Genomic DNA, 18,563 nt, shown 5'->3' with positions numbered 1-18,563 from the left:
TTTTATTCTTTTTTTAAATATTTCTCAAACTTTCAACAGAGCAAGGTCATATTTTACAGTATCTCCTAATAGATATATATTTATATAAGCAATATCACATGAGTGGCAGTGTGATATGGCTGTATATCGGCACTGGTGGGAGGCATGCATCCATTTAATGTCCCACCAGTGACAATACACAGCCATATCACACTACGAGTGTGATATTGCGTTTATACAACAGTTCGATGACATTATCGTATGTATAAAGAAGAAAATCAAACACAGAGAGTCTCAAAACTTTTGTATGAGGAACTACATTCTTCTGCCATTCATCTGCAGCTGATGTCAGAACAGCAGAAACCATTGCTTGAAAACACATCACTTTGGAATTAGTATTTGAATGATTCTCTAGCATAATGTCTAAAGAGATGACAAAAACAGGTGATTTTGAAAATTTCCCGAATGGGAATATTTCCCGAATGGGAAGAGCAAAGAGCAGGGACATTTTTCACAGCATTCATAATCTATTTTTCTTATGGAGAAAGACTTGTTTTTGTTTGGCTGGTAAACAAAACAAAACAAAACAAAACAAAACAAAACAAAACAAAACAAAACAAAACAAAACAAAACAAAACAAAACAAAACAAAACAAAACAAAACAACAAACAAAACAAAACAAAACAAAACAAAACAAAACAAAACAAAACAAAACAAAACAAAACAAACAAAACAAAACAACAAAACAAAACAAAACAAAACAAAACAAAACAACAAACAAAACAACAACAAAACAAAACAAACAAAACAAAACAAAACAAAACAAAACAAAACAAAACAAAACAAAACAAAACAAAACAAAACAAAACAAAACAAAAAACAAAACAAAACAAACAAAACAAAACAAAACAAAACAAAACAAAACAAAACAAAACATAAAAACAAACAAAACAAAACAAAACAATTCCCAGAGATGGGTTGCAGCTGGAAGGGCATCGGCTGCGTAAAAACGTGCAGGATAAGTTGGCGGTTCATTCCGCTGTGGCGACCCCGGATTAATAAAGGGACTAAGCAGAAAAGAAAATGAATGAATGAATGAAAACAAAACAAAATAAATAAAGGTTAAACTCCTATAACTCCTAAACTCCTAATTCCTAAACTCCTAAAGTTCCAATTTACTATGACCTTTTATGTGAAGCTGCTTTGACACAATCTACATTGTAAAAGCACTATACAAATAAAGGTGAATTGAACTGAAGTCAATATTATTAGCCCCCAAATACATTATAAAAATAAACTGTTAACCTAGTTAACCTAGTTAAGCCTAAATTGCACTTTACTAGCATCTTCCAAAATAACTAGTAAACTATTACGTATAGGTTACTATAATCATGGGAAAGACATGAAAGTAATTAGTTATAAGAAATGAGTTATTAAAAACTATTATGTTAAAAAATCTCTCTCTCCTCTCTCTGTTAAACATAACTTAGGAAATATTTGAAAATAATTAAAATTGCATAGGAAGGCTAATAGTCTTGTCTGTGAAATTAAACTGTTATTGCTACTGTAACTACTGAACCTAAACATGCACAACTAATCACACATCAAAGATAAGCAGCAAAATATGTCAGAGCCAATTATACTGGTCATGTTTTCCTCTACAGAACAAACTGACTCTACATTAAAGCATAAAATATTCATAAAGTCCAAAAAGTCCAAGTAAATAAGCAAGTTATGCCGAGACACTGCACTGAGAAGATAAAGTCCAAAACAATTTTCTATTTCAAGCTAAATGCACATTTCCTTATCCACCAAATTAAAGGCCACCCTTTGTCTGTTGCTTACATAAAAAACATCAAATTAAATAAAACGGTGCCCTCAGTTCACTTGTATTTACTGTAGTTCAGCTCTGAGCAGACTCTAATATGCATTCTAATGTCTTAAGCAAAGGCTCGATTTACTACTCTAATGTTCACTTCCAATTTAATTCTCCAAACCAAAGCTAATTGCGTGAAGGTCTGTTCTGAGCATTTGAAAGATTTGTTTCTCTGCGAAATGCAGGCTGTCCAGAGCTGATTAATATTCCATTAACAGCTCAATTAAGCCTGATTCATTAGGCGAAGAATAGCAGACCAGCACTAATGCAGAAGTTCAGCAATATGTGGAGGAATTTAAAGCCGCCTACAAGGGTTACAATGTCAGAAACCCTAAAGATACAATTTTTCAGCTGTCATTACTGTTACTTATTTAAAAATGAGCCGTTTTGATGGAGTAGAATGGATATTTAAAAAAAAACGTACATTAATAATAACATTTTAATTTAATAAAATGCAAGGATCCTCGGTTGCTGTTTTTTTCGGATCACAATCCTTTGACATTTCTTCAGTCATTGCAGAGCCTGAGTCATTGCTTATGGTCTTTTTCTCCAACTTGACGATTAAACACATTAAAGAGGTGGTGTATTTTCCACAGTGTAATTTTAAGGCTTGGTTGTGTTTATAAGATGCAAATCAATGTGTTCTCATGCTTCACTTGTAGAAAAAAAAAAAAAAAAAAACATTATTTTTTCATATGTCTTACTTTTATTGTATACAGCTACTCTGCCAACATGAAAACGACTGTCATATTTCCTAGTTTCTCTGAAAGGCCCGCCCTCAAGAGGCTCTGATTGGTCCAAACATAATGTGCTGTGTTTCGCGAATCAGCTCCACATCACTTCCCTACAATTTCGTGCTTTTACACTGTGTAAACCCTCCAGTCAGAGCCTCAGAGCAGCTGTTAGTAGCATTAGCTGCCTGAATCAGACAGAAATTAACAGCACTCAGCTAACGCCTGCTCTCTAAAATAAAATCTGAAAAGTGTCTTTCATATATACTCGGAATAAACATGTGTAACTAATATAAAACGTTCACATATCTTTTGCGAATTTGTTATTTAAGATGTAGAACACAGGAAAAGCAGCCGCATAGAGAGACACACATAGAGAGACACTGCAGCACTGCTGCAGATTGTGGCTGTTTACAGCGGTTTCACTGATAAATATGAATTTGTAGCTAAATTGTTAACGGTGTCAAACAGCTTTTTCCATTGTTTACATCCTTGTTTACGTCCTATTATCTCCCATTAACACTACTGTGCCTGTAGTTCCTCACAATCCACAGCTTCATCTGTGGGAGAAGCTTTTAGCTGAATCGAGCACTGAACTGAGAAAGATTCTGGAAGTTCTCCTTTGTCAAATGCTAGCTATATAATTTTTTATAATTCTCTGGAACATATTAAAAGTTAAACTGTAAGCACTTCTCTGAAAGCCCAAATACAGAAACAGAAGAAGTTCTGTGAAAATAGCAGCGTTTGGACTGTATTTCAGCTTTCACTGCTTTAACATTACAGCGCCTCTGGCCACGCCCCTTGGCTGCACAGTGTGTGCGCGTGAGGTGAATGCACGTAACAAGAAACCCTTGTGATCTCACTGACCCAGATGTATTTTTTTTGCAGTCCCCAAATTCCTTCACTGTAGGCTTTACTAAGCTAACTCTGTAAAGGCCAATGTCTATCTTTGCATTGAACTTTGAGCGTCTTACATTCAGAGATGTTTTTCATGCTCACACAGCTACATTACACATTAAGTAAAGTTTAAAATATGATATCTTAGTGGACCACCCATTTAAGGGAATTAAGAATGTTTTTGCGGACACCTTGTCATGTGTGGTGGAGTGAGGAGGTGGTGTTTTGGTCTACAATTGGTGTGACTTGTCCTACTTCTATTTGTACAGTTGAAGTCAGAATTATTAGCGCCCTATGAATATTTTTTTTCTTCTTTTTTTGAATATTTCCCAAATGATGTTTAACAGAGCAAAGACATTTTCACAGGATGTCTGATAATATTTTTTCTTCTGGAGAAAGTCTTATTTGTTTTTTTTGCCACAGTTTTTAATTTTTTTAAAATCATTTTAAGGTCAATATTATTAGCCCCTTTAAGCTATACATTTTTTTGATTGTCTACAGAACAAACCATCAGTATACAATGACTTGCCTAATTACCCTAAACTGCCTAGTTACCCTAATTAACCTAATTAAGCCTTTAAATGTCACTTTAATCTGTATAGAAGTGTCTTGAAAAATATCTAGTCAAATATTATTTACTGTCATCATGGCAAAGATAAAATATATCAGTTATTAGAAATGAGTTATTAAAACTATTATGTTTAGAAATGGTGTTGAGAAAAATCTGCTCTCCGTTAAACAGAAATTGGGGAAAAAAATAAACAGGGGGGCTAATAATTCTGACTTCAACTGTATGTATGTTATAAAGTTTTTTTTTTTTTTTTTTTTGATAAGGGATTTTTTAAGAAGTGTGTGTTAGGACTGCGTTGTTTTGTGCTTTTGTATCTTTTTGTCTGTTGTAGGATGGGGCGTGACTTCAGCGCACTTGATGATCGCCATTGCTCTTATTTAAACATAGTCTGTGGCTGTTTCTTTATGGTTTGGCTGCGCTCCAATTTGGGCATTATGTTGTGTTTGTATTCCAATGACAACTGCATCCATCCGCATGCCTTTCACCATCAAATGAATCTATGATGTTTTGATTATGATATTTAGAATAAATATTATGTTTGACTTTATTTTGTCATGTCGTCTCCCTTAATGTTACATCTTTGAGCCAGGTGTGACAAAGGTATGTATATGGAATTATATTTAACCTGTTTCTGTATATAATTCATTCATTCATTTTCTTTTCGGCTTAGTCCCTTTATTAATCTGGGGTCGCCACAGCGGAATGAACCGACAACTTTTCCAGCATATGTTTTACGCATCACTGGGAAACAACCATACACACTCATTCACATACATACACTACGCACAATATAGCTTACCCTATTCACTCATACCGCATGTCTTGTGGGGGAAACCGGAGCACCCGGAGGAAACCCATGCGAACACGGGAGAACATGCAAACTCCATACAAAAACGACAACTAATTCAACCAAGGCTCCAACCAGCGACCTTCTTGCTGTGAGGCAATCGGGCTACCCACTGCGCCATCGTGACACCCTGGATAATATTTAGTCATTCTAATACATAATAAATAGAATTAGATTTTTGAAAATGCCAAGCAACTCACTTTGGGAACCACTGCACTAGGTTAATTAGGTTAATTGGGCAAGTCATTGTATAACGATGGTTTGTTCTGTAGACAATCGACAAAAAAATAGCTTAAAGGGGCTAATAATATTGACCTTAAAATGGTTTAAAAAATTTGTTTTCTAGCCAAAAACAAATAAGACTTTCTCCAGAAGAAAAAATATTATAGCAAATACTGTGAAAAAATCTGTGCTCTGTGTAATGTGAAGTGGGACGCTGACAAAGAAGGTCAGATCCAAATGCAGGTTTATTGAACAGAGATGCTCAGGCAAGCAACTGTCACAATCGGGAGCAAACAGATGTATGTAGGCAAATCCAGAGTCGTAGTCGAATACACAGGCAGATGGTCAAAAAGCAGGCAGCAGACAGAAATAAAACAACCAAAATAAAGTGAGGGTCAAAAACACGGCAAGACAAGGCAGGGAAAACACGTCGTAATGCTCACAATACTGTACAACAAGACTCAGCAATGAGGGTGTCAGAGTTTGCCGTACATATGGGAGTGTCATCAGTCCATGAGTAGCATCAGTTGTGAAAGTGTAATCAATGGAGACTTGGAGCAGGTGTGTGTGTGTTGCATGACTGGAACTTGTAGTCCATACACCAGCAGATCTGTAGTCCTTTTTTTTTTTTTAAGATTTTTAAATATATAGTACAAAATTAATAAAAATATATTTAATATTTATTATTTTTTCAAGATTCTAGATTTTCAAATAGTTATTCATTCATTCAATTTCTTTTCAGCTTAGACCCTTTATTAATCTGGGGTCGCCACAGTGGAATGAACCGCCAACTTATCCAGCGTATGTTTTACGCAATGGATGCTTTTCCAGCTGCAACCCATCTCTGGGAAAAATCCATACACACTTATTCACACACAAACACTACGGGCAATTTAGTTTAACTAATTCCACATGTTTTTGGACTGTGGGAAACAGGAGCACCCGGAGTAAACCCACGCGAACACAGAAATGCCAACTGACCCAGCCGAGGTTTGAACCAGCAACCTTCTTGCTGTGAGGCGATTGTGCTACCCACTGCACCACCGTGCTGCCCTCAAGAGGTTGTATTACTGCCAAATATCATCTTATCCTAACAAACCAAAACTCGTATTTATTCAGCGTTTGGATGGTGTATAAATCGCATTGCCCAGGGTCACAATTATCAAAACAAACAACATTAGGCTTATAAAATCACCTCATATCCTTTGAGGGAACAAATCGCAAGAACATTTTGTTCAGAATCGAGGCATACTGATTTAAAACAACACAAGAGTTAGTAACTGATGACAGGGTGTTCAATTTTAGAGAAAGTTTTCCTTAAAAATGTTTCACTACCAGCCACTTTTACACACACACACGCATTCGGAGACAAACAGCAGCCAGAGTAAATAATTAATAGTTCCTCCACAGCCGGTTCGATATCAATCCTGTTAGTTCCCTCTGTCAGAGCGGGCCGGCTGATGGATTGGCAGAGCCTGGCACCATGTCGCAGGAGGGCAGAGGTAATAAAGCGGCATGAATGGTTCATTAACCTCTGGAGAGACACTCGCGCTGAATAAACTCATCATCTGTGTAAATCTGTGCGTCAACAGTACATGCAGACTGCTGAAAACCTGACATGACTGAAGAGTTTAGCGTTTGATCTATAGTGCCAGATGACAAATTACTACTGCTTTTTTTATTTTGTTTGCAACAGAGGAAAAATCCATTTACAACTGCCAAAACAAAACACAGAAGTCGATACTTTAAAGGGACCATGTCATGAGAAGAAAATTGTTCTTGTTCTTTGCAAAAATGAGATCAAAATGCTGCATGAGCATGCTCAAATACAAACAGCTCAGGGTAACACTTCATCTAAAAGCCATTTAATCAACATACTGACTGTAGTTTCGCATTAATGGTGTGCAAAAAGTGTTTCTATATGGTTGCTTACTGGTGAAATAAACCATGATCATTATTCATTTCAGCAATGTAATTTGCTGTTATATTGCATCATAAACTAAGCTAAATTCAATAGCCAAAGCTGATGTATATTTCAGATATTTGTTAGATTAGGTGCATTTTAACACTTGACCAACCACATTTGCTCATTAGCAAGTTTAAATGTTAATCGTGTGTATTTCTAAGCACCAGGAAATTGTTCATTCATTCATTAATTTTCCTTTGGCTTAGTCTCTATTTTAGAGGTCGCCACAGCAGAATGAACCGCCAACTATTCCAGCAAATGTCAAGCAGATGCCCTTCCAGCTGCAACCTGGTACTAGGAAAACCAGGGAATTGTTTTGCTATAATTATTTGGTTACGCTTTACCATACACGACACGTAGTTAATGTTATTTGCTGTATTTACTAACATGAACTAATAATGAACAATGCTTACGCAGCATTATTAATCATAGTTCAACATTTGCTAATGCATTATTTAAATAAAACACTGTGTAACATGAACTAACAATGAACAAATGTATTTCCTGAACAAATATGAATAAATACTGTAATAAATGCAATTGATCATTGTTTGTTCATGTTAGATTGACTAACATTAAAGAGCACCTATTTTACCCCTTTTTCAAGATTTAAGATAAGTCTAAATACAAAATAAACATGATTTAACCTCCACAAAACGGGATTGAAACGTCTTCTTTTATAATTGCATTTGATTATTTGATGATCACAGAGCGCTGAACAGATCTTTTTATCCCGGTTGCTTTGTGCACGTCCTGCCTTGTTAATATGATTATATACGTTACTATGGAGACAAGTTAATAAGCAGCTGTCAATCAATTCGGTGGGCGGGTAAACCGCACTCCTATGTCACATTGCAGTCGGCCTCAAAATGGGAGGGATTTGGATCCTATTTTAACATCAGGAAATTTAAAAAGAGACTTATTGGCTTTATATCACACCAATATGACTGTGAACACAGTTGTGTCCAAACAGCTTCCAAAAGATAATTTTGCTCATAGGTGCCCTTTAACTAAGTGCCCTATAATGTAAAGTGTGACCAATTATTTTAACAGTTGATATGTAAAGTGTGGTATAAAGTTCATCAAAAATGTGGCAGAAAAGTAATTAAATATGAATAAACATTAATCCTATACACCAGGAAATAAATAAAAATTCAAATATATATATACTGAGTCATATTGATGTTAAAAATAATGCCTAATGTCCTGAAAATGGCAATAACACTAATATTAAAATGGTGATTTTTTCTTTTGCAATGTCGTTGAGCTTAATGACCAAATATACCCATATATTTTCAAGTATCTGGCCAGAAAGCCTTACAAACAGCTGGACTTGCACCTGCTCCCACAATGCAACTCAGTGCCATCACAACAATTACACAGACACGCTCAAATGTGCTTAAAAACACCGGACAGAGCAGACAGAAACAGAAGATGACTGAGAGAGATACCGATGTGCAGACATATAGGGAAATCAGAGTGGGAGGAGCATCAGTAAGGAATTTGATTAGCATAAATCTACAGTAAAATGGGCGACATGGTGGCTCAGTGGTTAGCAAGCTAAAAATGAGCTAAAACATGTTATCAGTCATGCTAGAAACACACCAAAGTCCCAAACATGTCAGCAGTGTGCTAAATCATGCTAGAAACATGGTGAAATGCTATAATTTGTCAGTAATGTGTTAGATCATGCTACAAAATGACAGAAGAAATGTGCTACATATTTGCATGAGTTTGCTACTGTACATATGCTAGCAGTGTGTTAGACTAAGCTAGAAACATATATTAACCAATATTGCATGCTAGCAATGTCAAACATGCTAGAAATCTGTTAACAGTCGCAACATCTTTAAAGCAAGCTAAAAATATGCTAAAACATGTAATTTATCATGCTTGAAACAAACTAAAAGATGACTAAAGTCCACTTGTGTGCTAAATAATGCTAGAAACATGCTAGCAACATTATAAACATGTCTGAAGTGTGCTAAATCATTTAATAAATATGCCAGCAAAGTGCAAAACACATAAGCAGGGTGCTAAATAATTCTAATAATATGCTCAAACACTTGTGTTACAGTTCATGTCACTGATCAAAAAAAGTGTAGCTTGCTTGCTGCTTGTTAAAACATATCATTTGTCTCGCTCAAAATATACCAAAGTGCCGAAAAGTCCACTTGTGTGTTAAATCATGTAATAAACATGCTAGCAAAGTTCAAAACATGTCAGCCATGTGCTAAATCATTCTAATAATATGCTCCAACACTTGCGTTCCAGTTCAGCTTGCTTACTGCATGTTAAAACATGTTATTTGTCATGCTTGAAACACACTAAAAGACGCCAACAAGTCCACTTGTGTGCTAAATAATGCTAGAAACATGCTAGCAACATCATGAACATGTCAGGAGTGTGCTAAAGTATTTAATAAACATGCCAGCAAAGTGGAAAACACATCAGTAAGGTGCTAAATCATTCTAATAATATGCTAAAACACTTGTGTTTTAGGTTATGTCAGATTTTGTCACTGTTTTTAACATTTAGCTTGCTTGCTGCATGTTAAAACATGTCATTTGTCATGCTTGAAACATACCAAATCGCCAAAAAGTCCACTTGTGTGCTAAAAAGTGCTAGAAAAATGCTAGCAACATCATAAACATGTCAGGAGTGTGCTAAAGTATTTAATAAACATGCCAGCAAAGTGGAAAACACATCAGTAAGGTGCTAAATCATTCTAATAATATGCTAAAACACTTGTGTTACAGTTCATGTCACATTTTGTCACTGATTTTAAACATTTAGCTTGCTTGCTGCATGTTAAAACATGTCATTTGTCATGCTTGAAACATACCAAATCTCCAAAAAGTCCACTTGTGCGCTAAAAACGCTAGAAACATGCTAGCTACATTATAAGCATGTCAGGAGTGTGCTAAATCATTTACTGTAATAAACATGCTAGCAAAGTGCAAAACACGTCAGTAAGGTACTAAATCATTCTAACAACATGCTAAAACACATGTGTTACAGTTCATGTTAGATTTTTTCACTGATTTAAATATTTAATTGCCCATTTATTAAGCAATATTTTGTGATTTTAGAATTTACTTATTATAATAGATAGGATTTGGTCTTGTTTTCACAAAATAGCTGCTTGGATACACTAGAAATAAGACTCCTAAGTGAACAGACTGCACAATTTAGGAAATATTCACAGTGTTTTGTGAAATTTACATTTGCAACAATGGATCAAAACATCGAAATTGGGAAATATTGATCCTTATTGTTACAACATTTACAATTTCATCCAGTGATGCATGTTTTTCATACAGCAGACACAGTCTGCACAGCCTATTGACTTTTTTATTAACAGATAAACTATATTTCAATATATTTTAGGTGGAAGTGTTTCAGTTTGTATCACACACGCATGCGTTCAGTCAATGTTGAAGTCTCACTCTGCGCTTCAGTGTGGATTTGAAGTGCTTGTGAAGAGCTCATGAGAAGTGTGTGTGTGATTGCTGGTGTCATTTACATGCAGGTGTTTCAGTACTGAATTAGCCCGATGCTCTTCTCTTTACTGACTGAGAGAGTCTGCAGACTCCACTTCAACACTCTGCATCATTTATTCCTGCATTTATTATCAGTCTGTATTTACAGCCCATATTTACACAAGAGGAGTGATCTCCAGGTGCAGGAGCTCTCAGACCTTCTGCCTCAGCAGGTCTCCAAAAACCAAAACCAAAGTTGGATGAAAAACAGGGTTTCAAAAGTACAATCAATAACTTTGATGTTGTAGCACAGGCTTTTAAAAATAAAGGTTTCTAAAGGGGATTTTGTTTTGTAGGAACACTATTTTTGGTTTTACCAAGATGTGTGTATAGGTTTTAAATAATCTAAAGAATTCTACAAACAAAGTCATCTACACGTATATATAACTCATGTAAACACCTTAATCATATTATTGTCTTATTCAGATTAAGGCAAAATAATTTGATTACTAATGTCCATGTAGGGATGCACGGTGGCACGTTCACCTCACAGCAAGAAGGTCGCTGGTTCGAGCCTCGGCTGGGTCAGTTGGCATTTCTGTGTGCAGTTCATGTTCTCCCATTGTTGGCGAGGCTTTCTTCCCTGCGCTCCGGTTTCCCCACAGTCCAAAAACATGCGGTACAGGTGAATTGGGTAAGCTAAATTGTCAATAGTGTATGAGTGTGTTTAGATGTTTCCCAGTAATGGGTTGCAGCTGGAAGAGCAACCGCTGCGTAAAACATATGCTGGATAAGTTGGTCGTCCATTCCGCTGTGGTGACCCCAAATTAATAAAGGGACTAAGCCGAAAAGAAAGAAAATGAATGTCCATGTAAACATAGTCATTGATGAGTTACCAGCTGTGTGTGTAATCAGTGTCAAACAGGAACCGGTGTGTGTGAGGTGCATGCTGGGAGTTGTAGTTGGTATATGTGGCGCACGTGTTGTTCTCCAGTGATCTGCAGTAGCTAGGTCGCTGGTGACTGTAACAGTTAATAAACAGTTTCCGTATTTTGTGATTCACAAGTGTTGTCCATTTATATGAGAGTATGAATGAGACCTTGATCTTGAAAGTTTTGGTATTTAAAATTCAACTTTACAAAGTGACTTTTATTAACATTTTATGGCCCGTTTCCAGTGAGTGGTATGGGTCGGTACGGGTCTCCTTTATCAGGCTTGCGTTTTCACTGCCAAAAGGGTACCAATTAGGTGGGTGTGGTGTATGACAGAAAGTTTCAGTCGACATCATTCTCACTCAAGGAAATGTCTACAGTAAAGCTGTATGGGTCATTCACATATCATATGAGAAGCACTTCTCACAAAACAGATGCTTTATACACATAAATACTTGTGTATAAATGTTCATTACTAACCTTTCTATGAACATAATTAGATTTTAACTGCAAATTAATTATCTGTGCAACATAGCCTACTGCAATTATATAAAATAAATAAATAAATAAATAAATGCAACATATATGAACACATACAGCCCCTTACAGTCTCTGATATGTAACCAATTACAGAAAAACTACACACAGTATACATTTAGTTCTTAGTTGGGTTCAGAAACAACATGCAACATACAACCTACAGTCAGAGCAAACCTCTCATCTGTATCTTTAATCTTCACTAGCACATGTGACCTCTGTTAGAAAGTAATTCCGTCGTTCAGAGTTCATAATAATCCAAAAGGTGACAATAATAATTAAACATGGCAGTTTGTTCATGTTTTAGGTTGCTGAAAGAATCATTCCACTATCCACTCCTTTGTTTTTTCCAACTTCTCCTTTGTTTTTTCGCTTCATTCTCGCGTTTGTCCATTTCTGAAAGGACGTCAGAAGCACTTCAATAATCACGCACACGTTATTATCATCAGCTCAAGAAGTTCGTTATTCCAAATATAGACGCACAGTGAGCACATGTGAGATCTCTTGACAAAGTGAAACCACTCACGCTTTAGACGGCCTCATAAACAACAACAGGTGGTAACACTTTATAATAACTACACACTATGAACCATTTATTAAGCATTAGCAAATAGTGAATTCATTATCTGTTAAGCGTTAACTCTACATTAATAAACGTTAGTAAGCAGTTTATAACTGCAACTACAAATGCTGTATTCTTGACTTATAACCAGATTTATAATGTGTTTAATAATTGCACATTTTTACTTTGTTGATGATTTCTTTTTAATTACTAAGTTAAGTATTACATTATTTACAAACCAGTTATTTAAGCATAGTTGTTTGTTTTTTAAGATCATTCAGAATGAGTTGGTAAATGATTAATAAACTATTCAAATTAACATTTAAAATTCTTATTACTCAGGCATATAGTAATGGTTACTATGTATGTTAATAAATGCTTTATTAACTCAACTTCATCCACTTTTGTGACCTAAGCTAAAATGAGGACTATTTATGCTTTATAAATCCATTATAAAAAGGACAATTAAAGGCTCAGTTATATTCTAAACAGAAAAAAGAACATAAACAACATTTTTCGTTTCTATTTGTTTGAAGATACACAAATGAAATTGTACTTCAAATGAAAAATAAATCTTTGCAACCTGATCTAAAATAAAATTACTGTACAGTTTAAACATTGCATCCTATTATATTGTTAAATTATTATATTCTCATTGTTTTATCCAATTTTATGTCGTATTTTGACACTCCAGTTATACAGCAATGTTTTAACATTACTGTAAATTTTACTTTTTAGATAAGATTGCAAAGATTATTGTTCATTTGAAGCCAAGCCTTTAATTGTCCTTTATAAGGGATTTATAAAGCATAAAGAGTCCTCACTTTAGATTAGGTCACAAAACTGCATGAAGTTGAGTTAATAAAGCATTTATTAACATACATAGTAACCATTACTATATGCCTGAATAATAAGATATATAAACGTTAATTTCAATAGTTTATTAATCATTTACCAACTCATTCTGAATGATTGTTAAAAACCTCCAACTGCTCTTAAAGACAAATGCTTTGTAAATAATGCAATACTTCATTTAGTAATGAAAAATCAACCAGTCACAAATTATGAAAGTACAATTATTAATCACGTTATAAATGTATTTATAATTATTAATTAAATTTATTTATATATTATAGTTCTGTGTAAACCAATAGCGTTTAGCTGCGCATCTTGCTTCGCCTTTTGGTACCCTTTTGTTGTGCTACGTACCCTTTGGAAATGGTACCCAAAAAGTGGTAAAGTACAGTTCGCTTTTAGGTACCCTTTGACAGTGGAAACGGCCATAAAAGTGTACCAACCTGTACCATACCACTCAGTGGAAACGGGTCATTAGTAGTTTAAAATAATAAAATGTGTGAAAAAAATCATGTATAGAGAAAAAAGTCTGAAAAATAACAGTAAATGTGCTGGCAGTTTATTAAAAGGTTTTTGTAGCATAATATACAACACCAACCCAGACATTATATCAAATCAAACAATTAAAAATGTTCATAAAAGTCAAAGTTTCCTACTTTCCAAGGTTAAAAGTTGTTGATGGAAAGATCAGGGTCCCATAATGCGACTCAAAAACGTAAATAAACAGGGAAAAATAAAAACATGAATAACAAAATACAGAAAACTGCTAATTTACTCATATTATTTACAGTGTGGAATAAAAATAAAATGCTATGAGTTACATTGAGAACAACTGCTTAATGAAAACTGTAAGGAAAGATCCTCCAGCTTTTCTTCATGTACATGTAAACACTCTGGCACACGTGTGTGTTTGTATCTGTCCTGTTGCGTCTGTAATGACAGAGTCCCAGAATGCTCTGCAGCCAATTAGCCTGCCATAATTACCCAGACTCCCATTGAGCTGTCAGTCAGAGAGGAGCTGCGCAGGAAGTCAAGCCTCCCTCTGTTAGCAGAGGAAAAGTCTCCCCAATTAAACCCACTCTGCCTCTAATATTAGAGCCACCCGACTCCACCATCTCCCTCTCTGCGCCATTCTCGCACTCGCTGTCGTTTTACGTTACGTTTCTCCTGACATCTCTCTTTCTGTGTTATTGTCTCTCCACTTCTTCTCACTCATAATTGCAGAGGCCGAAGGACATTTGTTTCAACAGATGTTTTCTTCAAGCCTCGTCCTGAATTACAAACGCTGCTTTTCTGTGGTTTGGGTTGCCATGAAATTGTGATAATTGAATTGCAATATATGCAAATGACATATATAAATAAAACATGTAATGTTATCTCACAGCAGGTCGTAACCTTTTTGATTCAGAGGCTAATTTGTATGAATTTTTATGTTCCCATTCATACAATTTAGTACAATTTGCTCATCCTCCCAATAATGGTTGGGTTTAGGGGTGAGGTTTGGTGTCACGCCTCCTTTTGAAAATCATACATTTTCATCCGACTAAACTTGTATGAATTTGAACGAATTAGCCAAAAAACTGGCAAAAAAAGTCATACATGCAATATACTTTTCAAAAATATATTTTGAAATATATGTTGCATATATGACATATGTTTTATATACAGTTGAAGTCAGAATTATTATTTATTTTTCCCCCCCAATTTCTGTTTAACAGAGAGATTTCTTCAACACATTTCTAAACATAATAGTTTTAATAACTCTTTTCTAATAACTGATTGATTTTATCTTTGTCATGATGACAGTAAATAATATTTGACTAGATATTTTTCAAGACACTTCTATACAGCTCAAAGTGACATTTAAAGGCTTAACTGGGTTAATTAGGTTAACTAGGCAGGTTAGTGTAATTAGGCAAGTTATTATATAATGATAGTTTGTTCTGAAGACTATCGAAGAAGAAAAAAATAGCTTAAAGGGGCTAATAATTTTGTCCTTAAAATGGTTTTTAAAAAATTAAAAACTGCTTTTATTTTAGCTGAAATAAAACCAATAAGACTTTCTCCAGAAGAAAAAATATTATCAGACATACTGTGACATACTCTGTTAAACATCATTTCTTTAAAAAAGAAAAAAAAAATTAAAAGGGTGGCTAATAATTCTGACTTAAACTGTATCTGAAATCCAATTATGAATTTGCATCTATTGCCACATATCCGTATTATATGTGGGATCAGCATTTCCAATGAAAAATGTTCATTCATTCTTTAATTTTCATCTGCTTGTCCTTGGCCAAGTCGCGGGGGCAGCAGTCTCAGGAGACAACCCCAGACTTCCTCTCCCCAGACATTCCTCCAGCTCCTCCGGGGGGATCCCGAGGCGTTTCCAGGCCAGCCGAGAGACATAATCCCTCCAGCCTGTCTTGGGTCTTCCCAGAGGCCTCCTCCCGGTGGGACATGCCTGGAACACCTCCCTAGGTATGTTTCTAGGAGGCATCCAAAACAGATGCCTGAGCCACCTCAGCTGACTTCTATCGGTGTGGAGGAGCAGTGGCTCTACTCCGAGCTCCTCCCAGGTGACAGAGCTCCTCACCCCATCTATAAGGGTGCGCCCTGCCACCCTATAAAGAAAACTCATTTCAGTGGCCTGAATGCGAGAACTTGTGCTTTTGCTCATGACCCAAAGCTCATGACCGTAGGTAAGAGCAGGAACGTAGATTGACCGGTAAATTGAGAGCTTTGCCTTTTAGCTCAGCTCCTCCTTTACCACAACGGACTGGTACATCGACCGCGTTACTGCGGCCACTGCACTGATCCGCCTGTCAATCTCACATTCCATCTTTCCCTCACTCGTGAACAAAACCCCCAAGATACTTGAACTCCTCCACCTGGGGTAAGGACTTTCCTCCAACCTGGAGATGACAAACCACCATTTTCCGGTGGAGCACCATGACCTCAGACTTGGAGGTGCTGATTCTCATCCAGCCGCGTCAGACTCGGCTGCAAACTGCTCCAGTGCATGCTGAAGGTCCATGTTCGTAACAGAGATGAAATCCTTTGTCCATAAAAGAAATCTGAACAGAATTGGTGACAAAGGGCAGCCCTGCGGGAGTTCAACATGCACTGGAAACAAGTGTGACTTATTGTCAGCAATGCCAACCAAACTCCTACTCTGTTCATATAGGGACGAGACAGCCCTTAACAGAATGGCTCTGACCCCATACTTCCAGAGCATCTCCATAGAATGCAACGAGGGACACAGTCAAATGTCTTCTCCACAAAACACGCATACTTCCATGAACCCTCAAGCACCCTGGTGAGGGTATAGAGCTGGTCCAGTGTGTCACGGCCTGGACGAAAACCACATTGTTCCTCCTGGATCCTAGGTTCGACCATCCCCTGTATCCTTCTCTCCAGTACCATGGCATAGACTTTCCCAGGGAAATCTGAGGAGTGTGATCCCCCTATAGTTGGAACACACCCTCTGGTCCGCCTTCTTAAAAATTAAAAATGTAAATAAAAAAAACTCAAACTAGCTGAAATTCAACAAGAAGTTTCAACTTGCACCATGTATTTTTTAAAACACTTTTGTGGGGTCACCACAGCGGAATGAACCGCCAACTTATACAGCTTATGATTTACACAGAGGAAACACCCATACACTCTCACATTCACACTACTGCTAATTTAGTCAATCCATTTCACCTATAGCGCATGTCTTTGGACTGTGGGGGAAACCGGAGCACCCGGAGAAAACCCACGTGAACACAGGAAGAACATGCAAACTCCACACATTAATGTCAGCTGTTACAGTCGGAACTCAAACCAGCGACCAGTGCTAACCACTGAGCCACCGTGTGGCCTTAATAGTAACATATTTTTAGAATCTTCTTTCTCTATGAAATTGATTTCTAGCTGGTCCGAACTGGTTTATGTGGTCTGTCCATGAACTAACTTGAGCTGCATAACCCAAGAAACAACCTAACTATCAGCTGAACAACGATAGTAAAAATGCATCATTGGAAATAAACAATGTAGCGGGAAGCGTTTACCAAAAAATTAATTAGACCATTAGCATTTTGTTGAAAAAAATTACAAATAAAGAGTTTTGATAATTTTCCTATTTAGTTCTTCTGTAGTTACATCAAGGGGCACAGGAACTATACTCTCATTCTGCCATAATACTCACCTGAACACAACACAAGTATGAACCTTTCCAAAAACATTTTTAAAAGGTAAATTTAACAAACAATTTTTATATCAGCCCATGCTGGAAACTGTAGTTTAAACCAACTTCAAGTCAACAGGATGTCAAAGCTGATCTCATTTATTTTCTCAATACATGTTTCTGAATGTCACTGAATCTAGCTTATACATACAGTACAGTACATGATTCAAGAATATTTCTGACAGTCTCATTGGATGATGATGATTTGAGCAAAATCTCAGATCTCCAGTCTTACCTCTGAGAAGTTTTCTTGTACTTTCTCCTGTAACAAAACATACAATATGTTAAAACCTGAAATGCTTTCAACTACGGTATTCATGAAAAGTAACGTTCACCAAATACACAACACACACATACAGATATCTTTATGGGGACTTCCCATAGACATAACAATTTTTATACTGTATAGACTGTATAGTCCATCGCTCTACCCCTCACTGAAAACAATCAGTATTTCTATATTTTCAAAATACTTCATTCTGTGATTAATGACCCATTTTCCTCTTGGGGACCAAAAAATGTCCCCACAAGGTCAAAATTTATGCTATAAATTATGCTATACTGCTTTACTTGTCGGATCACTTGGAATACAAGGCACACACACATACATACAGTACACACATGCACACGCACACACAGACAATTTAAACCAACACTGAACTGATCTAAACTGAAATCCTGACATTTTTGATAATGTGGTACAAAATAAAAAATAAATAAATAAATAAATAAATAAATAAATAAATAAATGAAATACTAAATATTACATAATATAATAAAAAATGTTATTAAATAAAATCTCCCAATATCTTATTGACAATAAAAAATAAAATAAAATAAAATAAAATAAATAAATAAATAAAATACTAAATATTACA

General features: G+C 35.9%; 1 protein-coding gene across 1 annotated transcript in view; it reads right to left on the bottom strand.

Annotated features, from left to right (window-relative positions):
- Nucleotides 1-18,563, bottom strand: part of pde1cb (phosphodiesterase 1C, calmodulin-dependent b) — a 109,634-nt gene that overhangs the window by 84,040 nt on the left and 7,031 nt on the right. The window contains exon 2 of the mRNA XM_056445251.1: nt 17,921-17,947. Within this exon, the coding sequence (XP_056301226.1) occupies nt 17,921-17,947 (27 nt within the window). The remainder of the gene's footprint in view (nt 1-17,920; nt 17,948-18,563) is intronic.

Source organism: Danio aesculapii, chromosome 2 (genome assembly GCF_903798145.1).
Source record: "Danio aesculapii chromosome 2, fDanAes4.1, whole genome shotgun sequence".
Classification (NCBI taxonomy): domain Eukaryota; kingdom Metazoa; phylum Chordata; class Actinopteri; order Cypriniformes; family Danionidae; genus Danio; species Danio aesculapii.
This window is presented reverse-complemented; position numbering and strand designations above follow the sequence as displayed.